Source organism: Dreissena polymorpha, chromosome 16 (assembly GCF_020536995.1).
Source record: "Dreissena polymorpha isolate Duluth1 chromosome 16, UMN_Dpol_1.0, whole genome shotgun sequence".
NCBI lineage: Eukaryota > Metazoa > Mollusca > Bivalvia > Myida > Dreissenidae > Dreissena > Dreissena polymorpha.
In genome coordinates, this window is record NC_068370.1 from 21,498,264 (window position 1) to 21,525,320 (window position 27,057).

At 38.4% G+C, this 27,057-nt stretch overlaps 3 protein-coding genes across 4 annotated transcripts in view; all 3 read left to right on the forward strand.

Moving 5' to 3' along the window:
• LOC127862284 (neurocalcin homolog) overlaps positions 1-27,057 on the forward strand; it is a 114,964-nt gene that overhangs the window by 53,400 nt on the left and 34,507 nt on the right. The gene's annotated exons all lie outside the window — the stretch shown is intronic.
• LOC127861708 (uncharacterized) lies at positions 21,304-22,773 on the forward strand. The gene has a single exon (XM_052400395.1). It carries the CDS (start codon positions 21,304-21,306, stop codon positions 22,771-22,773), a length of 1,470 nt encoding a protein of 489 aa, XP_052256355.1.
• LOC127861709 (uncharacterized) lies at positions 23,263-25,911 on the forward strand. Its single transcript, XM_052400396.1, has one exon. The coding sequence runs from the start codon at positions 23,263-23,265 to the stop codon at positions 25,909-25,911; it is 2,649 nt and encodes an 882-aa protein (XP_052256356.1).

Consider the following 27,057-nt stretch of genomic DNA (forward strand, 5'->3'; position numbering starts at 1 on the left):
GTTTATGGCTGCATTGTTTGAATTATAACCGCTGGACTCAAGGCAATTGGAGGATAATTGATAATTAAAAATTGTTTGTGTTTGGATTATAATTTTAAAAATATATGTTACGGATAAAAATCATACAAAAAGAATTAAAAGATGCAATCTTTCAATATAGATAAATATTATTCATGTATTTCAATATGTGACTTACTCTGTGGAATGGATTAGTCACAATGTACCAGGCATAGTAAAAAACAGCTTAAAGTAAAAAGTGTGATAAATTAATTCAAGCTAGTCTGACTATCATAATATTCTTTTAATCCCTGCAAACTGTATCAAATGTGCCCGTGTTTCATTGATAAATGTGGCCTCTAATAATGGCCTTACCTACATATGTCTGTGAATGACAGCTTTATAATTCTAGCTTGACTATTCCATGAATAGTCCGAACTAATGATTACTACTCGGTGACCCTAAAGGCTTCTGCATTATGCTCTTTTTAAGAAAAATTTGCACCATCTCTGTATCACTTTTCTACTATAGGCAATCAATTGAAACTTCACAGATATGTATGTCATAATTTTGTGATGTCATTGACAAAGTTCCATAACTCTGATCTGCAAATAGCAGAATCATGCCCCCTTTTTTTTTACTTAATTCGATATAACTGCATAACCTCCATATTACTGTTTGTTTTTTACAGGTATTTGATTGAAATTTCAAACAAGTGTTTGGGGTCATTGGGTGAGGTAATTGACCGCAATCCATAAAATGTACCTGTACTTTTGCACAAACCCCATGTATATGTTTCTACTAATATATTGACATAAGACTATACATATGCATTCACTGACCAAGATCGTTTACTCAGACCAGCTTCATAGCAGGATTATGCCATCTTGTTTACTTGTAAAAGTCCTGGTGTATGTAAGATGACATGTAGGCTACCGTTTGCATGGAGCAAGTACACATCTCTAGTATATGCACTACAGCAGATATTCAAATGAAATTTCACACATGTTGCATGGTCACCGACAAAGGCTCATAACTCAGACCTGCAATTAGACAGAATTGTGAAAATTCAGGTTAACGTTTGTGTGCAGTAAATCCTATCTGTAGCTTACATGTAGACAGTTAGCATGGGCATGCATTAGGGGCCAGTTGGGCCAAGGTCACGGTTGCAAAAGATATTTAAACAGTTTGTGTTTACTTACCTCAATAAGAATAGAGATATTGTGCTGAAAGTTTGTGCGTTGTGTGGATACATGCTGATCTAGCTTGGGATTAGATTTAGAGAAAATGGTTTTTAGTTGGTCGCTTAAGCTGCCGACTTAATTTACAGACCATGTTTTGCAAATCAGTATGTGCATAGAAGCCTTAGCTACGCTAAGAACCCTAACCCACTATGCTAGGAACGATTACCGCTGCCTGTCTGCCCTGCAGATAAGATGCTTAGGAGCGTTTGCTCTACTACTCAGTGAGTGTATTTACCAGCTTGTAAGACGACATTGGCCAGTCTAGTGTTTATCATTGAAATCTGTACATGTTGGCTGCTTTCAGGGAAAATGGGGTTTAATGCATGTCAAATAAAATTAGCCTGTGAACACTGATTAGCCTGTGCACACTGATTAGCCTGTGCAATGCGCACAAGCTAATCAAGGATGACAACAGCGAACAACTTCAGTGCCTTCAGCGCTTTGATTAAGTTTAGGTCACTGTTACTGAAAGCAAGAAAAGACTTTCTGCTCAAACCTTTGGATGGAGGTATTTTTGCAATTTGTATGAAGGCAGATTAGATACAGACACATGTTGGGATTGTGTTTAAGACTAGTGGGATTAAGGTCAGTGTCATTCAAATAAGAACAAGAAATGGCGCGGCAGAGGCCGACGCGTATCCCCACGCCGAATGTTTGACCTAGGTGTGCCCCAGGGTTGGTAATGGGGCCATGCATAGCTGAGATTGACCGTATTGTCATAAGAGAGGTTCAGTATCAATTTGAAGTGAATAGGTGTAGAAATGAAGAAATTATAGTAAAAGGCAATTTTGGGTGGGTGTGGTCTATGTGGGCGGGGCGCCCCAGGGTTGGTAATGGGGCCATGCATAGTTGAGATTGACTGTATTGTCATAAGAGAAGTTCAATATCAATTTGAAGTGAATCGGTGTAGAAATGAAGAAATTATAGTAAAGGCAATTTTGGGTGGGTGTGGTCTATGTGTGGGTGTGGTCTATGTGGGCGGGGCCCCAGGGTTGGTTATGGGGCCATGCATAGTTGAGATTGACCCTAATGTCATAAGAGAAGTTCAGTATCAATTTGAAGTGAATCCGTGTAGAAATGAAAAAATTATAGTAAATGGAATTTTTTGGTGGGTGTGGCCTATGTGGGCGGGCGCCCCAGGGTTGGGATTGGGGCCATGCATAGTTGAGATTGACCCTAATGTCATAACAAAAGTTCAGTATCAATTTGAAGTGAATCTGTGTAGAAATGAAAAAATTATAGTAAATGGAAATTTTTGGTGGGTGTGGCCTATGTGGGCGGGGCGCCCCAGGGTTGGGAATGGGGCCATGCATGGTTGAGATTGACCGTATTGTCATAAGAGAGGTCCAGTATCAATTTGAAGTGAATCGGTGTAGAAATAAAGAAGTAAATGTAAAATAACCTAAAAAAATGAGTGATAATTTCTGACGCGGCCCCACCCCAACCGCTATAACTTTTGACCCAGGGGTCAGATCAAAATTCCAAATAGTGCAGGGTCGCACATATGCTCATAGCTACCATGTGTGTAAGTTTCAAGGTTCTAGTGCTTTTAGTGTAGGAGGAGATAGTGGCCAGGACGGACGGACAGACAGACGGACGGACGGACGGACGGCGGAGATAACCACAATATCCCCACCTTTTTTTCAAAAAGCGTGGGGATAAAAACAATTTCCACTTTACCACTTAAGTTTTGATGGAAGTATAGTGTACTGTAGTTTAGTTTATTGGTAGCTTACATGCAAACCAAGGATGGGATTGCATTTATGGCAAGTTGGGTCAAGCACACTGATGTTAAAAATAATAAATGGTTTGCACTCAATCACTTTAGTCCTGAGGTATGTAATGTTTTGTTATTTTCTGTGTAGCTTTCATATAATTATGCAAACCTTGCATGCAAAGTTAATTAAATTGATTAAAATTAATTGGTAAAATGTTGAAATCTTAATTCTTGGCATGTACGCATTTCTTGTACATTTTAATTGTTCAGTGTACATATAGAGGATATTTGTGGGATCCGGTGGATTATCGATTTTAATTCACGAGTGATCATAGAAAATAATATTTTCACGAGTGGCGCAGCCACGAGTGAAAATATTTGTTTTCTCTGATCACGAGTGAATTAAAATCGATAATCCACCGAATCCAACAAATTTTCTTTTTATTTAATGCATTTTTCACAGTTTATATACATTGTTCAAGAGTTCAGCTAACGAATTTTGCTGGGATAATGACGTCATTTCGTCAAAAAAATGATGTCATTTCACAGTAAACAATGAAAATTATCGATAATTCTCACTGATAATTTTCACTGTTTGAAACAGTGAAATTATCAGTTTTAAATCACTGATATTTCTCTATAAACCACCGGAAAGCATTAAATAAATATTAAATAACTGTTTCAGATATTTATCTTCAAATTTGTCTTGTGGTGGTTATATTTGGTGAATGACACATCTAATCAAAGAGGAGGAATACAGTGAGTGGACTGTGCTGTCTTGGTACAGCTCATGTTCCTTATTATTGTAGCTGTTGATTACAGTACAGGCACCGTGTACTTATACAAAAACGCCTGTCCGTGGTGTTCACTTTTCCCGATGGGTGACATTTCGCGGGGGGCGGACACACTACTGTCCGCAGTGAATGGCGCACATCTGAAAACGCCGCGATTACACGCTATTGTTAACGGGAACACCTGTGATCACCGCAATGCTGCGCAGCAACCGTAAACACCTGTCTGCGAGAGTCATTCACGCGTTTTAAATGTAAATGTACAAAAGAAAATCATATACTACATGTAGATATTACATGTATGTGCACATGTATGCGTACTTAAATTCGGACAGTATGCTATGTCGGAAACGTAAACAAAGCGTTTAAATGATCAATACTATTGACTCATAGTGTTAATCAATGCAATTGCCCTTTTTAACAACAAATACAGAGTTTCAAACAAATCAAGAGAGTATTAAATCATTTATTTACTTGTGTCTGACTTTAAGAACTGTCCGAATTTACGTATTGCATCCGTAACTAACACCGCTACGACACTTGTGTGCAGTAAGTATACAATACAATAATTGTTTCAATAATGAAGGAACTGATACAGTGTAATGGTAATGATACAGCGTGTTTAAATTATATTTAAATTATTAGCGAGATACCCCGGTACTTCAGTTGAAATTCGCAACGAATCTTTTAATGGAAATTAAATGATCTAAATGTTGTACCTGCTACAAAATTTTTATTTACAAATAAATACACCCACGCCAATTGTCACACTCTTTTTATCTGGACAAAGAAATTCATGTATTTATGCCCCCCTTCGAAGAAGAGGGGGTATATTGCTTTGCTCATGTCGGTCTGTCGGTTGGTCTGTCTGTCGGTCTGTCGGTCCATCCACCAGGTGGTTTCCGGATGATAACTCAAGAACGCTTGGGCCTAGGATCATGAAACTTCATAGGTACATTGATCATGACTTGTAGATGACCCCTATTGATTTTGAGGTCACTAGGTCAAAGGTCAAGGTCACGGTGACCCGAAATAGTAAAATGGTTTCCGGATGATAACTCAACAACGCTTAGGCCTAGAATCATGAAACTTGATAGGTAGATTGATCATGACTCGCAGATGACCCCTATTGATTTTCAGGTCACTAGGTCAAAGGTCAAGGTCACAGTGACCCAAAATAGTAAAATGGTTTCCGGATGATAACTCAAGAACGCTTAGGCCTAGGATCATGAAACTTGGTAGGTAGATTGATGATGACTCGCAGATGACCCCTATTGATTTTCAGGTCACTAGGTCAAAGGTCAAGGTCACAGTGACCCGAAATAGTAAAATGGTTTCCAGATGATAACTCAAGAACGCTTATGCCTAGGATCATGAAACTTCGTAGGTAGATTGATAATGGCTGGCAGATGACCCCTATTGATTTTCAGGTCACTAGGTCAAAGGTCAAGGTCACGGTGACCCGAAATAGTAAAATGGTTTCTGGATGATAGCTCAAGAACGCTTATGGCTAGGATCATGAAACTTCATAGGTACATTGATCATGACTGGAAGATGACCCCTATATATTTTCAGGTCACTAGGTCAAAGGTTTAAGGTCACAGTGACAAAAAACATATTCACACAATGGCTGTCACTACAACGGAGAGCCCATATGGGGGGCATGCATGTTTTACAAACAGCCCTTGTTCATGTAGAATTTGTAACCTAAAATAGCTGTACACGATACGTGCAAACCGTGTCAAGTGATTTATGCATGATGCAATACAACGGTCCTGATTGGGAGCTTATTTAATCATATCTTTAAATAGAATAATATGCCGAAATTCATTTGACACTTTCGAAAATTTCAACGTTTGTGTTTATGGCTCTTATCGTCTATATTACCAACCCATAATTAGGTTTTAAAAATATATATCGGGCATATACATGTATGGGATTATCGAGTAATGGATACAGATGGGAAAAGTTGCATGTATGCGATTAAGACAGTTGACACGTATGTATCGGGTAATCCAGAGACTCGGGATAATATGATTACTACAATCAGTTATGAGTTCTCCATGGCTTCAAACTGTCAATTGAATAATCAAACACTCAATTAACACTCCTCCAGGTGTGGTATCCTACAGCTAGGTGCGAATGCGGTTTTTTAATACGCGGCGTTTAAAAAGACAGAAAAACTGTCATGTGCATGAGTGTGAAAAACATATCACTTTTAAATGAAAGGGATCAATACAATACGTTTATTTTCAATTATTTTATTTTTAGCGAAGACGATGAACACCGCGGTAGATATTATGGGTTCCTTGTGAATTGCGGTGTTCGCCTTATCGCAAACGGCCCCCGCGATATTTGATCTGAATACCCATCGCGGGGTTCATATTGATAAGCGAACACTGTGAGATGAACACTTCGGCGAGTGGCGTTTGTTTAAGTACACGGTGCTTTTACTGTAGTTAATGTGGTTTTAACTTGTAATTGTTTTTGTGAACATGATACATTCTCAGGAAGTGTGCTAGCAATCCTTTTCAGGCACTGAGGACCCCAATAAGAGGTTTCCCATAAGAATCTTGCTTTTAACTTAAATGAGCTTTAATAAATAGTTTTCAGGCAGCTCAACTAAGGCCCACTATAGTTTATAAATATAATAATAATAATGGTCCAAAAATGTACATAATGACTTATAGAATCCATAACTTAATAAACTCTGAATTGGTATACAAGTCACATAATCACAACAAAGGATATCTTAAAGAATTATTCATCTAGCAATTTTGCATTCAAATCTTAGTTGTATTCATAATTTAGTAACATACTTTAATTTTCTTATTAATGTATATATTTTGTTTAAGTTCAAAAGTGATTATACAGTTTGTATGGATCTTCAAGTGCATGTTCAAGTTGCTTTCAATAGTTAAACATGTGGTAATGTATTCATTGGTATAAATATAAAAAATTGTTGCATTCTGTTCTAAATTAAATCATGGAAGTTAAAAATTCAATATAAGGAAATGTTTTCCATAAGGAATTGATGGTTTGAGACACATTATAAAATTCAGTGTTTGTATAGTCTGTTATAAAGTTTGTGTTATATCTGAGAACCACAAATCCCCATTTTTTCACCATTTTGAAAATTTTGCTCGGTCCCTCTGTATTGGGAAAAATCATGGCTTTTTTACAAAAATTGGGAAATTAGTGTAGTTTTTGTATTGCAAACTAAATTATATATGCTTCAAAATTGAGAATAAGAGTGTTTTCCAAATTATATTTGCTTAGGTTCAACTTGTAGTGCTAGATGAGAGATCAACTTAATGTTGAGATCTTACAAAAAATAATGTGTTATTTATATCTTCAAATTGGATTTTTTAGGTCCAATTAATGAAAATTAAATAATTTTTTTTAATTGGGAATGGGGATGTTTACATATCCCCAAAGAATGAAAAAAACACTGCTAAGTCTTGTCAAACAGACATTTGTTAAAGGGGAGTAAAGTGAACTATATGTTTTAAAGAAGGTTGTTAAAGTAAATTGTCCATTTTATGTTTCAATTTGAAGCTTGTTTATTGACAGAAAGCATGATACATTAGAAAATCAATACAACATGTTTGCATTTAGTGGGATAATTTTCTGTTAATGCATGCGAAAATGCTATTGCAAACAGGACAGCGCTGTATAGATACACACAAAAAATATTTCAAGAGAGTTCTTGGAAGCAAGTTTATAATTCACTTACTGAAAGGGTGTCCAAAAGCATTAGTTTCCATGGTAACCACCAGTCAGGAAGTGTCCTATATTGTAAACAAAGCTGTGTGCTTGAAGCATAATAATATCGTGACAACAACGTTTTCGTTTCATTGACGATTACTTTGCAACTAGTACGGATTGGTTTATGACATGTGATATGCATCATATCGTTTTATGTAATATTAAATACAAAGTCTGCTACAAGGATAGGCCTCAGAACAAAGCACGTTCACATATTGCACAACCCCGGGGGCAATTATCTTTTGTAATGACTTCAACCAATATAGTATAAACCACATTGTGCAATATGTAGAATTGATGACCTAGTTTGATATAGGTGTACATAAAAATGTCTGGGAATATACAAATGATAAAATGATTTCTGTTAATTTTATATATAACTTCAATTGAAATAATTATAAGTATTATGGTATCTATATTTATAAATCATGATTTTTTGCATATTTAACATAACTAATATATGTTTATATGCACCTATTACCGTGAAATGATGTTTTTTGTGATATTTATATATATATATATATTTATATATATATCATCAATTAAGAAATAGAACATATTAATATTCATTTCTCTTCATATTAATTACACAAAGATGCTCAACAAGTAAAGCCTCTTTCTGTAAAAATAATCACCTATGATCAGACACAAAGTCACCCTGCTATGATCTGTTTTGTGCAGATCAAAATGTTAATTGGTGAGTCTCTGTGCTTTTTCCTGGGAATTTTTTTTTGCCTTAATGAACCAGAAATGACATTTCTTAGCACTCCTTGAAGACATCAGTGTTGCTATGACCATGATTTTGTTGCTACTAGCAACACCTCTTGCCAATAACAGTGACAATAAGTTTTAAGAAATGTTCATGTTTTATTATCTGATTTTTGCACATGGATTCTGAGTTAAAATGTTGCAGAAAAAAAGGGTACCTTAAATTGTAAAAAATAGTTTTATGTCAAAACATGTTTGTCGTCTCAATACCCATCACATGGAAATAGATTGGATTAAATGTAATTTGCTTTAATGTTATGAACCCATCAAACAAATCGTTACAGCTCTTTATTTACTGTAATCTATTTATATATTTTCATTACCATTTTATTTTATTTTAATGTAATAAACTCAAATGTAAACATGTGCTAGATAGAAGCAAAGTTTAATATGTCTGGCTTGCCTTCATTTTTGCAGAACAATTGCAGTGTCGGTTTTTAATATTTGATACCAGTAAAGAAATGGGAGTATGGTTTCAACATCATTGAAGTATTCAAGCGTTACAACAGAGCTCCAGATAAGGGTCGTATTTTCGTAATTTCGAATTATTTTCAAGTCCGTTATGTATTTATTTTAAAATCTTGTCGTACCATTAAGAATTACAAAATCAAGTTACGAATATTATTTTTACATCGGTTTGTATCGATTTTTATTGAGTTCTTTTCGGGTATTAAAGATCTTTTCGATGCTTATATAAAATGGTTATCGGGTTTGTTTAACAAAGCGCATTTTTTCCAATAAAAGCGGTGTGTACAGTCTATCTGTCAAAAAACAATGGTGGCGCCCAGAGAGCGTCCAAAAAACTGCAAAGCGTGCAAAGAAAACAACACGCTTTTAACATATTGTATGCAAAGTGAGCCAAAGTTGAATGTTAAATAAGACATTAGAGAAAAGATCTTATACGATGTTGTATGTTTAGTTGCCGAAACAGTCGGAAAAGCTTTAAAAAAAAGTGACACGACGGGTCCAAACTTAAACAAAAAAACATTGAACGAGTGGAAGGGACAATTCCCGTGGCCAATCGTTGAAAAGATTAAAGGGAGACCCGTTTTAATAGTGAAATATGTAAAAATTCATCGAAGGCATGCAATCTAAGCACAGTTTGGGCATATGAAGGTATTTGAAAAATAAAATTGTATAATACTGAATAGACACTGTTGAACTTGTTTAAATTAAGTTGCTTGTATGTTTATTTTGATTTTTTGCATGAAAATAACCATTATTATTTATTTTTAGGTCATTTAGAAAAGAATTATTTTCCAAAACTTAGTAGTAATGTTAAGAATAGAATTTCAGAGTTAAGAATTATTTTTGAAAATCTGGTAGTAACGTTAAGAATTTCACAAAACCTTATCTGGAGCTCTGTTACAAAAAGGGTTTATCAAAAAAAAATTATGCCCCCGGTAGGGTGGCATATAGCATTTGAACTATCTGTCCATCCGTCCGTCAGTCTGTCAGTCTGTCCGAAAACTTTTAACATTGGCCATAACTTTTGCAATATTGAAGATAGCAACTTGGTATTTGGCATGCATGTGTATCTCATAGAGATGCACATCTCTAGTGGTGAAAGGTCAAGGTCATCCTTTAAGGTCAAAAGTAAAAAAAATACAATCCAAGGGAAGTAATAAGCTTTAAAAGGGAGATAATTTCTAAACCTGCCAAATGATAATATTGAAAAAAAAAATCAAAGCCGTGCAATAGAGGGCATTGTGTTTCTGACAAACACATCGCTTGTTGTTGAGCTGTTGTCAGTTTACTGCATGTGTCTGTGAGAGCTTTTCTGGACATTTAACTTCCATATTAATCATGCAATTTGAAGGTAACCAAAAATGTTCACTCTGTGGAGAAGGAATGGAATGTTTAAGAACACGTTTCCGTAGCTCATTGGTCCGCTAGCTCAATTGCTGAGCGCTGGTCTACAAATCTGACAATCGCCTGTTTGATCCCTAGCCTGGCCATAGAAGTTGCAATGGGATTGGTCATGAAGTCCTTTCCACTGCCTTTTACCCCAAAATTGCCTCTGATTTAAATAGGGCAGTTTTCAGCTACTGGCATAGGTATGTGCCCTTAAAACTGGTAAATTAGCTATCCCAGGAAAATACTCAGCATTCATGCAATAATACAGCTACATTACAGTAGCACCCCCCCCCCCCACCCCGCCACCTACTGCCCCTGGCCCCCCATTAGACATCAAAGTGATAGTGCCTTGAAAGAGAATATGTCATTTTACATTTACTTGTCTTCTATTGCTTTTCCAAGTAATACTTAAGGAGATGTATCAGTTACCACACAACATTATTAATGTTTGGAAGTGTTTGTAGAGTAAAAAAAATATTGGTGAACTGTAGCATTTAAGTACCATCTGAAATCAAGTTCAACAGTATTAACAAACCAAAAGGAGCAGTTGTCAGGACATATGGTGTTGATTAAGTAAAATCACCTGCTAGCTAAGATCAGGTTTACCTTATGTATTTACTGGCCCTTGTCAAGCAATTCTAGCCTGATTGACCCAGGAACTGTAAGGATTATATTTAAAAGCGCACACAGCATTACAGTTTCAATATACATAAAAAAAAAACGCTTTATGGAAAGTCTATGTTTTGAATTCTTTTTACTTTCATAAAGAAATGTTTTTCTACTCTAATAACGGCTAATAACTTAATTTATTTGTAAAGGTTAACAGCGGCTATTAAATGCTTGAAAGGCCTCATGCTATGCTCTGGGGCATCATAACCATTGTACAGGACTGTCTACTATGTCAACGACCTCACAAAGGTGTATTACCCTCATAGTGGTATGGTGGGTAAGAAATATTGATGCCAAAACTGCCTTTTGTTGAAAGAAACTGATATGTTTGGTGAGGTGGTATATATATATATATATATATATATATATATATATATATATATATATATATATATATATATATATATATATATATATATATATATATGGGGAGCATATAGTTGCCAGGGGGTTCCTTACTTCCTTTCTTCCGTCACACTTTTGTTACCGTTTCTCATAGCGCTTTCAATATTTTAACGATCTCTTACATATTTGGCATGTTGGTACCTTGCATGGACCTCTACTTTTGATGATGTTTGAGGTCACTGGAGTCAAGGTCACTGAGGCTGATAATAGATTTTTCCGTCACAATTTTGTTACAGTTTCTGATAGCACCTTCAATATATTTCCGATCTCTAACATATTTGGCATGTAGGTACCTTATATGGACCTCTGCATTTTGATGAGGTTTGAGGTCACTGGGGTCATCGTCACCGATAATAGATTTTTCTCTCACAATTTTGTTACAGTTCTTCATAGCGCCTTCCATATTTTACCGTTCTCTTACATATTTGGCATGTAGGTACCTTGCATGGACCCCTACCTTTTGATGAGGTCACTGGGGTCAAGGTCACCGAGGCTAAAAATAGATTTTGCTGTCACAATTTTGTTACAGTTTCTCATAGTACCTTCAATATTTCACTGATCTCTTACATACTTGGCATGTAGGTACCTTGCATGGACCTCTACCTTTTGATTGAGGTCACTGGGGTCAAGGTCAAGGTCATCAAGGCTAATAATAGATCTTCTAGAGGTCACACTTTGTTTAAAGTTTCTCATAGCGCCTTCAATATTTGATCAACCTCTTATATATTCGGAATGTAGGTACCTTGCATGGACCTCTACCTTTTTGATGAGATTTGAGGTCACTGGGGTCAAGGTCACTGAGGCTAATAATAGATTTTCTCAAGGTCACACTTTTTTCCACACAATTAAACCATATATCGACAAAGCATCATTGGGGAGCATCCATCAGTTTTACTGATATCCTTGTTGGAGTCAAGCTGTCATTTGTATGTGTCAAATTGATATAATGTTGGGTCAAGTTTGCTTTATTTCCATATAGAAATGTCAAGCACATTATTGTGTTCAGCATTTATGGATTTAAAAATAACTAAGCAGCATGATGACCATAGTTATATGGAGTGTTGTGTTGACATTAGCTAGATTATGATAAAAATATTCAAAGCTTTTAGATTTATTATGATTTCATATAGTCGCCGCTACGTCTGTCCGTGTGTGTGTCTGTCTGTCTGTCTGTCTGTCCGTCTGTGCACAATTTTTGTCAGGGCTATTTCTCAGCAACTAATGACCGGAATTCAATGAAACTTTATGGGAAGCTTCACTACTAAGCGGAGATGTGCATATTATCAGTGGGTTCTGGTTGGATGATTTTTCACAGAGTTATGGCCCTTTGAAATTTTTGAAATTTTCCATTAACTGTACATATACTGCAATTCTTGTCCGAGCTATTTCTCAGCAACTAATGACTGGAATTCAATGTAACTTTATGGGAAGCTTCACTACCAAGAGAAGATGTGCATATTGTCAGCGGGTTCTGGTCAGATGATTTTTCACAGAGTTATGGCCCTTTGAAACTTTCTATAAAAAAATTCTTGTCCCCCCAACTACTGTGCCCTGAAGACGTTTCCTTTTATCTGAATATATAGTGCAATATTGTGACAAAAAAACAACTTTGGGGAGCATCACCTGTCTCCGACGGTTTCTTGTTTTAACCCTAAAAAGGCATATCTTTGCAACAGCAACACTCTTGTTGATCAAAAATAGGACAGCAAACAAAATTGAAGATTCTATTGGTAATCAGGCAAAATCCAGAAGAGCGCTGAGCATAATAGCTGCATTGTTATTGAAAGGCCTAATGTGGTGATCCTGCAATATCTTTGATCAAAGGCATGTCATTAACGGATAAGAAATTGTGCCAGGAATACAGGGTGTCATGCAGAGATTGTCAACGCTCCCACAGAATCTGATATTGAGCTGATTTAGATTACAAGACAACAGCTAAGATGCCCTAGACATCTTTTATGTCTGACCTAAGTGATGTATCTTTATGCCAGTGTATAGTGATCACAATGACAAGACAGTTCTTTCTGCATTAATTAATAAATTTCTCTTTTAACAAATTGCTGCCTTTGTCAAAACTTCAAAGTGTAAACTTGTTATAACGATAGAAGCCATTTGTTTAACCAGATGTGAAGGTGAGCAGAGCATGCATAATGTTGCGCATATAAAAAATACAATTGGATTGCAGTCTTTATAGATGGAGAAGGATTGTTCTTATGGGGCTATATGTCATTTTCTTGCAGTTGGGTCCATAATTTGGAATTAGGGGATTTCAGAAACATAAACATGAACCATTGAAATAACATCAATGACAGCTATGGTGCAGTTTGAGTCCCACTCAATAAAAATGAACTATTGTAGTAACATCAATACAGCTATGGTGCAGTTTGAGTCCCACTCAATACAAATGAACTATTCTAGTAACATCAATGACAGCTATGCTGCAGTTTGAGTCCCACTCAAAACACATGAACTATTATAGTAACATCGATACAGCTATGGTGCAGTTTGAGTCCCACTCAATGCAAATGAACTAATCCAGTAAATTTAATGACAGCTATGGTGCAGTTTGAGTCCCACTCAATACAAATGAACTATTGTAGTAACATCAATGACAGCTATGGTGCAGTTTGAGTCCCACTCAATACAAATGAACTATTGTAGTAACATCAATGACAGCTATGGTGCAGTTTGAGTCCCACTCAATACAAATGAACTATTGAAGTAACAGCAATGACAGCTATGGTCCAGTTTGAGTCCCATTCAATACAAATGAACTATTCTAGTAACATCAATGACAGCTATGCTGCAGTTTGAGCCCCACTCAAAACAAAGGAAATATTCTAATAACATCAATACAGCTATGGTGCAGTTTGAGTCCCACTCAATACAAATGAACTAATCCAGTAACATCAATGACAGCTATGGTGCAGTTTGAGTCCCACTCAATACAAACGAACTATTCTAGTAACATTAATGACAGCTATGGTGCAGTTTGAGTCCCACTCAATACAAATGAACTATTGTAGTAACATCAATGACAGCTATGCTGCAGATTGAGCCCCACTCAATACAAATGAACTATTCTAGTAACATCAATGACAGCTATGCTGCAGTTTGAGCCCCACTCAATACAAATGAACTATTTTAGTAACATTAATGACAGCTATGGTGCAGTTTGAGTCCCATTCAATACAAATGAACTATTCTAGTAACATCAAGGACAACTATGGAGTAGTTTGAGTCCCACTCAATACAAATGAACTATTCTAGTAACATCAATGACAGCTATGGTCCAGTTTGAGCCCCATTCAATACAAATGAACTATTGTAGTAACATCAATACAGCTATGGTGCAGTTTGAGTCCCACTCAATACAAATGAACTATTGTAGTAACATCAATGACAGCTATGGTGCCGGTAGAGTCCCACTCAATACAAAAATGAACTATTCTGGTAACATCAATGACAGCTATGCTGCAGTTTGAGTCCCAGTCAATACAAATGAACTATTCTAGTAACATCAATGACAGCTATGGTCCAGTTTGAGTCCCATTCAATACAAATGAACTATTGTAGTAATATCAATACAGCTATGGTGCAGTTTGAGTCCCACTCAATACAATTGAACTATTGTAGTAACATCAATACAGCTATGGTGCAGTTTGAGTCCCACTCAATACAAATGAACTATTAAAGTAACATCAATGACAGCTATGGTGCAGTTTGAATCCCACTCAATACAAATGAACTATTATAGTAACATCAATGACAACTATGGTCCAGTTTGAGTCCCACTCAATACAAATGAACTATTGTAGTAGCATCAATACAGCTATGGTGCAGTTTGAGTCCCATTCAATACAAATGAACTATTGTAGTAACATCAATACAGCTATGGTGCAGTTTGAGTCCCATTCAATACAAATGAACTATTGTAGTAACATCAATGACAGCTATGGTCCAGTTTGAGTCCCATTTAATACAAATGAACTATTCTAGTAACATCAATGCAGCTATGGTCCAGTTTGAGTCCCATTCAATACAAATGAACTATTCTAGTAACATCAGTGACAGCTATGGTCCAGTTTGAGTCCCATTCAATACAAATGAACTATTGTAGTAACATCAATACAGCTATGATGCAGTTTGAGTCCCATTCAATACAAATGAACTGATGTAGTAATATCAATACAGCTAATATAATAATGGTGCAGTTTGAGTCCCACTCAATACAAATGAACTATTCTAGTAACGTCAATGACAACTATGTTCTAGTTTGAGTCCCACTCAATACAAATGAACTATTCTGGTAACATCAATGACAGCTATGGTGCAGTTTGAGTCCCACTCAATACAAATGAACTATTCTTGTAACATCAGTGACAGCTATGGTGCAGTTTCAGTCCCACTCAATACAAATGAACTATTTTAGTAACATCAATGACAGCTATCGTGCAGTTTGAGTCCCAGTCAATGCAAATTAACTATTTTAGTAACATCAATGACAGCTATGGTGCAGTTTGAGTGAAACTCAATACAAATGAACTTTTTAAGTAACGTCAATGACAGCTATGGTGAAGTTTGAGTCCCACTCAATACAAATGAATTATTCAAGTAACTTCAATGACAGCTATGGTGCAATTTGAGTCCCACTCAATACAAATGAATTATTCAAGTAACGTCAATGACAGCTATGGTGCAGTTTGAGTCCCACTCAATACAAATGAACTATTCTAGTAACATCAATGGCAGCTATGGTGCAGTTTCAGTCCCACTCAATACAAATGAATTATTCAAGTAACGTCAATGACAGCTATGGTGCAGTTTGAGACCCACTCAATACAAATGAACTATTCTAGTAACATAATGACAGCTATGCTGCAGTTTGAGACCCACTCAATACAAAGGAATTATTCAAGTAACGTCAATGACAGCTATGGTGCAGTTTCAGTCCCACTCAATACAAATGAATTATTCAAGTAACACCAATTTCAACTATTGTCCTGTTTGAGTTCCAGTCATCCTATTGAGCCTTACAAACTCATAATTAGTGAATCATCAACACTTTCTTCCCTTTATTGTGATGATGATTATTTATGGATCATGTTCAAACTCCATTACCCTCAACTCAGTGTCCATGTTAAGTTTGGCATACCAGTGTTATTGTGGAAATTTGAAGGACCAAAAAACCCTCTTCCTTTCCATTGGTTTAAGGTTTGCATTTGGTTTGTTTCCTTGGTCTTTGGACCATATTTCCTGACCATTAAGTCAGTCTAATTACAAAGTGTAACAGAGCTTTAATGTTGCCACAATACAGTTTTCAGTGCTCTTGTTTATAGTATTGACTGAAAACTGAGTACAGAGAGGCCATCACACCACAATATCAAAGCACTGAAGGCACTGCAGTTGTTTGCTCTTTGATTGTATTTAATATCACAGTCACGAGACATGAAGTTTTATAAACGCATGCCAATTGAAAGGCCACTAAAAATTCAAACACCAATTTAATTTTCTTTTAATTGTCTACAGTGGTGAGATTTTGCAAAAACATCAAGAAGGAAAATTACATTAATTTACAATCTCTCATAATTTTATACAGAATACATACAAACTCCACTTATGATTTAACAAAGATGAAGCTTTGTTTGAACTAGAAATATCTTTAAAAAAGATATTCAAAGTTTTTCCTGACTCTGAAATGAAGTTAGAAAAAATACATTTTTATATAATTTAATTAAAAACAAAGGTTACAATTGTTTTTTTTTATGCCCCCCTTCGAAGAAGAGGGGGTATATTGCTTTGCTCATGTCGGTCTGTCGGTCGGTCTGTCCGTCCACCAGGTGGTTGTCAGACGATAACTCAAGAACGCTTGGGCCTAGGATCATGAAACTTCATAGGTACATTGGTCATGACTCGCAGATGACCCCTATTGATTTTGAGGTCACTAGGTCAAAGGTCAAGGTCACGGTGACCTGAAATAGTAAAATGCTTTTTGAATGATAACTCAAGAACGCATACGCCTAGGATCATGAAACTGCATGGGTAGATTGATCATGACTCGCAGATGACCCCTATTGATTTTGAGGTCACTAGGTCAAAGGTCAAGGTCACGGTGACCCGAAATAGTAAAATGGTTTTCGAATGATAACTCAAGAACGCATACGCCTAGGATCATGAAACTTCATAGGTAGATTGATCATGACTTGCAGATGACCCCTATAGATTTTGAGGTCACAAGGTCAAAGGTCAAGGTCACAGTGACCCGAAATAGTAAAATGATTTTCGGATGATAACTCAAGAACGCTTTTGCCTAGGATCATGACACTTCATAGGTACATTGATCGTGACCCGCAGATGACCCCTATTGATTTTCAGGTCACTAGTCACTTGTTAGTCCGATATTCACCGTGTAATTAAGTGAGTGTATAATTATTCAAACCACTCATAAATGTTCATCAATAAAAATTTAACTACGGGAGATCGCATCATGTGTCCTCACATGGCTTATTATGAGTTTATGTTTTCACCATGAAAATATATGGTATTTAAATATTTAAATTACACACAGTTTACACATTCAAATCACACTTTCATAGCCATGTCATGCGCTGTCCTCTATAAATTCTGCAAGGTTTTGTGGTCTCATTAGGTATCTTCTGACCAGACTGCAAGGTGCAAAGGCTGGGCTATAGCTAGTCATTAGGTATCTTCTGACCAGACTGCAAGGTGCAAAAGCTGGGCTATAGCTAGTCATTAGGTATCTTATGACTAGACTGCAAGGTGCAAAGGCTGGGCTATAGCTAGTCATTAGGTATCTTCTGACCAGACTGCAAGGTGCAAAGGCTGGGCTATAGCTAGTCATTAGGTATCTTCTGACCAGACTGCAAGGTGCAAAGGCTGGGCTATAGCTAGGATTGCCTCATATGGCATAAGACCCATCCTCGCATGTCGCAGGTCTCTTAAAAATCTCTTTGTTTCTTATAAATGGAACATCTAAGCACAACAATTTTTAATACAGAAGTAAAGTCAAACTGTGGTATTTATAGCAAACTGGTAAATTCTGTAGCCTATTCAGTCTTTAAAGAAAGACTTCCATATGGACTGACAGAGCACGGCAAATATTTTTGGTAAGCTAATTTAACAATTTCCATTTATCATGATACTATTCTATTTTGGTAGTTTTTTCCTCATCTTTAAAGCTATACTGTGTTATCTACGTTTATTGATAGTCCATTATTTCTTACCTTGACTATTTATTGACCTAGTTCTGAGTCAAAATGCAAAATTTGCCATCAATTCAAATAGCTTGCTTTAATATTAATTTAAGTATTATTTAAACATGTTTCAATCACAAAAATATCAAAAATTATCAAAACAGCCTTTTTGTTGTTTTTATGTCCTCCAGGCCACGGCTTTTATATTTCTTGGTTTACAAAACCGCCGACCCTAATTTTTGGAAAAAGGGAAAAAAAATAAAATCGGAAAATCGTCTTTTTTTTAAATATTTTATTCCCGACCGCACTGCAAAACGAGCGAAACGAGAAAATAAAACGATCCGGTTTGAGTACGGTTGCGAATAAAATCAAGTAAGTACAATCAACGATTGGTTCACATATATTGCAGAGATCGGGATATTTTTCAATGTGACACATTATGTACCAGTCCTTTTATGGGCACTTCTCAAAATTTATTTCGGGTAAAAATTACAGACAATAAGAAAATCAGCGTCAGTAAAATGTCGACCCCATCAAAATTTATTTCCGAGTCTGTGACGCAACTATATTGTTTAACATGTTAATTATATTAAACAAACCCGATATTATAGTAGATAAAAAAGTATTTGATAATTAGTATAAATAATCCAATAAAACACTGCCATTATTTACGATATATGTGTTTAGGAATTTTGTAAACACGTCCGCCATAGTTTATAGGAACTGTACAGAAAGTTTGGAAATCGGAACAAATCGGTATATCTCGGAAAATCATTGATAAATGTATTTGTCGTTTCAATGCTTAGGGCCGAGTAATTTCGGCAAATCGGAACTCAACTTGCGTAAAACACTAGCTCAATTAACCATTAAACTCCGCCTCCGTTCTCGGCAAAAGATTCGAAGGCGGAGCTATGCACGTGCTTTTATTAAATTGGAGGATTGCAATTGAGAAACAAACACACGATTGGTTCGGCATGTTGATTGCTAGACAAAGGAAGCCAATTTTTTCGGCGCGAAATTTGTCGCTTTATTGCTTCCGACAGAAAGCGGCTTTCCTTTGATGACGTCAAACTGTCAATTCACACAGACTGCACATTTTCGGAAGACTTTAACTGACTCCTTGTTTACAATTCTGGTAAAAAAACACTTGCTAACATTAAACTTTGGATTAAATTATCAAAATAAAGCAAAAGCGAAGTTGACAAATATGATTAAATTAATTCGCATCAGTTCAAATAAGACGTTTTGCGTTGTAAATCAACGAGTTTTCATGACAACAATAACTTTGACAAACATTACCGCGCCGACGCATGGATCGATCTACCTCGATTTTTTTTCATGTACGATCTCATAAGTCGAGTAAGAGCAAACACATACCGGGTAATTTGTGTATGAGTAGTTTATCTTATATAAGATTTATGCAACGGGCATTGCATTGCGTAATGAAGCGCATCGAATTATGGAAATGAAGCGCAGTTTTTCGTTTTAATGGGAGAAGAACGCATGTCATGTAATGGAGTGTTTAAAATTGCCTGATGTTACAAAAGGTGCTTTTAGGACTCATTTCATTTGAAGATATAGATGTGTTTCATTGCATAATTTGATTTTTTGTCTCTGTGTTAAGGTTATAAAAGATATGTTGTCTTTGTTCTGATGTTATTAGTATTAACTTTTTTTTCCGATGTTTTTTTTTTTTTTTTTTTTTTCGACCGCCCGATGGACCATTTTCAAAATAATTTTTGTAAACCAATAAAAAAAAAAGTCGTGGCCCCACTATAGTAGTGGGGGACATATTGTTTTTGCCCGGTCTGTTGGTCTGTTGGTTGGTCACAATGGTTGGTTCGCGCCAACTTTAACATTTGCAATAACTTTTGATATATTGAAGATAGGAACTTGATATTTGGCATGCATATGTATCTCATGGAGCTGCACATTTTGAGTGGTGAAAGGTCAAGGTCATCCTTCAAGGTCAAAGGTCAAATATATGGGTCCAAATCGCTAATTTTATGTACACTTTGCAGTATTTCAATATTCAAGATAGCAACTTGATATTTGGCATGCATGTGTATCTCATGGAGCTGCACAATTTGAGTGGTGAAAGGTCAAGGTCAAGGTCATCCATCAAGGTCAGATGTCAAATATATGTGGCCAAAATCGCTCATTTTATGAGTACTTTTGCAATATTGAAGATAGCAACTTGATATTTGGCATGCATGTGTATCTCATGGAGCTGCACATTTTGAGTGGTAAAAGGTCGAGGTCATCCTTCAAGATCAAATATATGGGTCAAAATTGCTCATGTAATGTCACTTATGCAATATTGAAGCTAGCAATTTTATATTTGAAATGCATGTGTATCTCATGGAGCTGCACATTTTGAGTGGTAAAGGGTCAAGGTCAAGGTCATCCTACAAGGTCAAACGTCATATAGGGGGACATTGTGTTTCACAAACACATCTTGTTTGTTAAGTTTCAGATTTGTCTAAGTTAATACGGTATTTATTATGAGTATGAAACAAGAATTAAATGGAATTTATATGCATATAAAATTTAAACATTTTCTTTTAATAATTGTGTTTCTGCTTTACATAATGAAATAATGGTTCAACTGATCACTTAATAAAATGGTATTGGGTTATTCCATTGGACCAGTTGATCTGATAAGGAATCAACTGTTATTAAGGTTGCTAATTAATTGCCTTAGCTGCTGTGCTGTGCACGTGTATGTGTGTATTTCAGAGTTCATTTACAGGTCACACTACGTCTTTTGGAATGCTTTAGTTGGCTGACCTACCCCTGTGACATTTAAGGAGTGCTGTGTTATGTGATTATAACGAAGCACACATTTACTATTTTCATTATGCAAAACAGTCATGCAAAGCCTAGGAAAATGGTACGATGCCAGCCTTAACGACACAAGCAGCACAAACCGCACCAAGAACCAACTCCAAGAAGGTCTGAAGCAGATAGACCAGACATCACTTCCTGGGAAATTCAAGACATGGTTATACCAACATGGATTGTTACCAAGACTCATGTGGCCTCTAATGCTGTATGAGATAGCAGTTTCTACTGTGGAAGGCTTTGAAAGAACCATCAACCGATACCTCCGTAGATGGCTAGGGGTCCCACCAAGTTTCACCAGCATCGGACTGTATGGGAGGACCAACCAGCTCCAACTCCCAATATCATCAGTTGTTGAGGAGTACAAAGTTGCTAAGGCCAGGATGGTGGTGACACTGAAAGAATCTTCTGATGATCTGATCAGGATGGCAGGCATAGAGACTAGAACCGGAAGGAAGTGGTCGGCAAGCCAGGCGGTGTCCCAAGCTGAAAGTATACTGAGACACAAAGACATCGTCGGAACTACTACGGAGGGCAGACAAGGGCTTGGTATGATAAAACCACAGCGATGGAGTAGGGCAGATAAAAGGGAGAGGAGTCAGATGGTGCAGAAGGAAATCAGGGCGAGCGAAGAGGAGAGCAGAAGAGCCCGTTCAGTTGAAATGGGTGGACAATGTGCCTGGAATAAATGGACAACAACAGAGAGGAAGTTGACTTGGGCAGACATCTGGCAGTATGAGCCGCTAAGACTCAAATTCCTGTTAAGGTCAGTTTACGACCTGCTGCCATCCCCAACCAACCTCCACAGATGGGGTCTAGTGGAAGACCCAAGTTGTAGTCTTTGTAACAAGCCAGGCACCATGGAACACATCCTGTCATCATGTCAGACTTCGCTGACACAGGGCCGCTACAAATGGAGACATGATGCTGTCCTTAGGGAGCTAGCAGATGTACTTGAGCGCGAGAGAAGGAAGAAAAGAACAGCAAAGAAAACAGCATCTACAAAGATCAACTTTGTCAAGGCAGGGGAAACAACCACAAAGCAAGCTCCTAGAAACACGTCGATCTTAGATGAATCAGACCAATGGGAGATGAAAGTTGACTTAGGGAAGAAGCTGGTCTTTCCCGAGATTGTCCAAACTACACTGAGGCCTGACATAGTGATATGGTCCACCAAACACAAGAAGCTGGTGACCATTGAACTCACCGTCCCATGGGAATCAAGGTGCGACATGGCATATGAGCGGAAGAAAACCAAATACACTGATCTCTTAGACCAGTGCAGTTCCCGCGGTTGGAAAACATGGCTGTTCCCGATCGAAATTGGCGCCAGAGGCTTTCCCGCACAATCACTGTGGAGGATGCTAAGTGCCCTAGGAATCAGGGGAGGAGAGAGAAAGAGAGCTGTTGGGAGACTAGGTCAAGCAGCAGAGAGAGCGTCCAGTTGGCTATGGATTGAGAGGGAGGAGAAGAGCTGGCAGCTAACCACTGACCCGTAGTGCCTGATCAGCACTGCGGTTCCACCGCCCGGAGAGTGTCCTGGGATTAAAGGATGAAACACTTGTTGATGGGCGGCTCCCAGCTGATGAGTCAGTGGTTTCGTGCAGCACAGACTGTATTCAACACATTACTTATCTGGGGAACCAGTGACTTCTAGGAAAGACTAGATGGCAACCGAGAATAGATTGGTGACACTGGAAAGACAGATGACAACCAGGAACAGACTGGCCAGGTGCAGGATGGGGTAGCATCCCAGAATGCAGTCTGCGTAAGAGGACAACCATTATTCAGCTACAGACTCCATTACAGAAGAATACCCCCAAAGTCTTCCGAGAGGGGGGGAGGATGAAAGACTTACACGGACGGACTCAACGGTAACGACACGGCTAGTTCAATCGACTTTGACTGGAAAGAAGGCAGAAACAAAGTGTAGGTGTGGAAAAGTCTGCAAGAATCTCAGGGGCTTGCGCATACATCAAGCGAGAACTATGTGTGGGCAGACAGCACGACAGCAGCGCACAGATGTAATGTCTGGTGAGACGGTGGAGGATCCTAGTCAGGAACAAACCCACAGTACTGGGGACCTCTTAGCGGCTGACATGCTGGATACAAACACATTGCGATCGGGAACGGATGCTCAAGAAGTCTTCGATGATGAAGACCCACTACTGGCGTTACTGAGAACACAGAATGACCCAGAGGCAAACACCGACTTACCACACTCCACAACAGCTCACAAGGGTGATGAATCTCCGAGGAAGCCAAGAATATCCTGGCCGAAAACATCAGACAAGAAAGCATGGAAAGACCTGGACGATGACCTTCATGCAATACTGGAGACATCACTCCAAGGAGCAGTAGAGAGAAAGCTGGTTGCTTTAACCAACCTTGTCTACACAGTTGGGAAAGAAAGATTCGGTCTGACTATCCAGAAAACCACCAAGAAACCTGTACAGATGAATAGAAGGCAACGACAGATAAAGGGCATCAGGAGTGTTCTGAAGGTTTTGCGAAGGAGATATAGGCATGCCAAGGAAGAAGAAAAGCCAGGGCTGAAGCAGTTAAGAGACAGCCAGAGGGAACAACTTTTAAACCTATGCAAGGCAGAACAACTTCGTGAGAAAAGAAGGAAAAAGGCCAAACGTCGTGCTGAGTTCATTGCAAATCCATTCAAGTTCTCTAATAAACTGCTAGACAAAGAGAAATCGGGCAAGCTAGAGAGCAGCATGGAAGAAATTACACAGTTCCTAACTGAAACGCACTCTGATGATATCCGAGACGTACCGTTAGGCAACTGCCAGAGAATAGAACCAGTACCAGAACCCACAACACCTCTAGACACCAAGGAACCTACACTGAAAGAGGTTTCAGAAGTAGTTCAAAAGGCAAGAGCAGGGTCGGCCCCAGGACCAAATGGTATCCCTTACAAGGTGTATAAGATGTGCCCTAAACTTCTTCGACGCTTATGGAATCTTCTGAAAGTGGTTTGGAGGAAAGGTAAAGTTCCAGATTGTTGGCAACAGGCAGAAGGAATATTTACACCAAAGGAAAAGGATTCGAAGACCGTCACCCAATTCAGAACCATTTCCTTACTGAACGTTGAGGGGAAAATCTTCTTTGCTGTGCTGGCCAAGAGAATGACGAAGTATCTGACATCAAACCAATACATTGATACCTCAGTGCAAAAGGGAGGCGTCCCAGGGTTCTCTGGATGTGTGGAACATACAAGCGCCCTCAGCCAGATCATCAGGGAAGCAAAGGTTAACCAAAAAGACCTCACTGTTGTCTGGCTTGACCTTGCCAATGCGTATGGCTCCATACCACACAAGCTAATTGAGATCGCACTGAAGCACTACCACATCCCAGACCATGTGCAACAGATTATCAATGGATACTTCAGTAACATACAACTACGGTTTGCTGTAGGAGAACAGTCAACACCTTGGATAAGGCTCGAGAAAGGAATAGTAACAGGCTGCACTATTTCAGTCGTGTTATTCGTGATGGGAATGAACTTAATTATCAATGCTGCAAAGAGGGAAACCAGAGGACCAAAGACAACCTCCGGGATATACCTCCCATCCAATAGAGGTTTTATGGATGACCTCACCGTAACTGCAACGACACACGTGCAAGCTCGTTGGGTTCTTAGAGCATTGGATGAGACAGTGACTTGGGCAAGAATGAAGTTAAAACCAAAGAAATCGAGGAGCTTGGTAATCAAGAAGGGAAAGGTTACTCAAAAGTTCACCCTCCAGGTACAGAGCGAAGACATACCATCCATAGTAGACAATCCTATCAAATGCCTAGGAAAATGGTACGATGCCAGCCTTAACGACACAAGCAGCACAAACCACACCAAGAACCAACTCCAAGAAGGTCTGAAGCAGATAGACCAGACATCACTTCCTGGGAAATTCAAGACATGGTTATACCAACATGGATTGTTACCAAGACTCATGTGGCCTCTAATGCTGTATGAGATAGCAGTTTCTACTGTGGAAGGCTTTGAAAGAACCATCAACCGATACCTCCGTAGATGGCTAGGGGTCCCACCAAGTTTCACCAGCATCGGACTGTATGGGAGGACCAACCAGCTCCAACTCCCAATATCATCAGTTGTTGAGGAGTACAAAGTTGCTAAGGCCAGGATGGTGGTGACACTGAAAGAATCTTCTGATGATCTGATCAGGATGGCAGGCATAGAGACTAGAACCGGAAGGAAGTGGTTGGCAAGCCAGGCGGTGTCCCAAGCTGAAAGTATACTGAGACACAAAGACATCGTCGGAACTGCTACGGAGGGCAGACAAGGGCTTGGTATGATAAAACCACAGCGATGGAGTAGGGCAGATAAAAGGGAGAGGAGTCAGATGGTGCAGAAGGAAATCAGGGTGAGCGAAGAGGAGAGCAGAAGAGCCCGTTCAGTTGAAATGGGTGGACAATGTGCCTGGAATAAATGGACAAAAACAGAGAGGAAGTTGACTTGGGCAGACATCTGGCAGTATGAGCCGCTAAGACTCAAATTCCTGTTAAGGTCAGTTTACGACCTGCTGCCATCCCCAACCAACCTCCACAGATGGGGTCTAGTGGAAGACCCAAGTTGTAGTCTTTGTAACAAGCCAGGCACCATGGAATAATCCTGTCATCATGTCAGACTTCGCTGACACAGGGCCGCTACAGATGGAGACATGATGCTGTCCTTAGGTAGCTAGCAGATGTACTTGAGCGCGAGAGAAGGAAGAAAAGAACAGCAAAGAAAACAGCATCTACAAAGATCAACTTTGTCAAGGCAGGGGAAACAACCACAAAGCAAGCTCCTAGAAACACGTCGATCTTAGATGAATCAGACCAATGGGAGATGAAAGTTGACTTAGGGAAGAAGCTGGTCTTTCCCGAGATTGTCCAAACTACACTGAGGCCTGACATAGTGATATGGTCCACCAAACACAAGAAGCTGGTGACCATTGAACTCACCGTCCCATGGGAATCAAGGTGCGACATGGCATATGAGCAGAAGAAAACCAAATACACTGATCTCTTAGACCAGTGCAGTTCTCGCGGTTGGAAAACATGGCTGTTCCCGATCGAAATTGGCGCCAGAGGCTTTCCCGCACAATCACTGTGGAGGATGCTAAGTGCCCTAGGAATCAGGGGAGGAGAGAGAAAGAGAGCTGTTGGGAGACTAGGCCAAGCAGCAGAGAGAGCGTCCAGTTGGCTATGGATTAAGAGGGAGGAGAAGAGCTGGCAGCTAACCACTGACCCGTAGTGCCTGATCAGCACTGCGGTTCCACCGCCCGGAGAGTGTCCTGGGATTAAAGGATGAAACACTTGTTGATGGGCGGCTCCCAGCTGATGAGTCAGTGGTTTCGTGCAGCACAGACTGTATTCAACACATTACTCTTCCGCAAACTCTTTTTTGGCACAGATGGGGGTTGAGTGTAAAACTATTGTATCTCAATTAAAGTACAAAACAGTTACAACAGTTTGTCTTCAATCCTCGATTTAATGACTATTTTGCACTATTTTCAAATTGCATCTGTATGTATTGATTAACATGTATTTCATTTCAAGGTCAGAGGCAAGTTGTGTGGCTTTAAAGTCCAAGAGAGCCATTTGCAAATCAAATGTGGTTTTAAGCATATGTCATCAGTAAGCAAGAGTAATTGAGATTTAATACAGCAAGGCAAATCGAGAATAATATACTATTGATCTTAGGTGAGGATTTATTGCTTGAGTCATAACTTAGGTAGATAAAAGCAATTTATGACAGTGATAATTTCTGG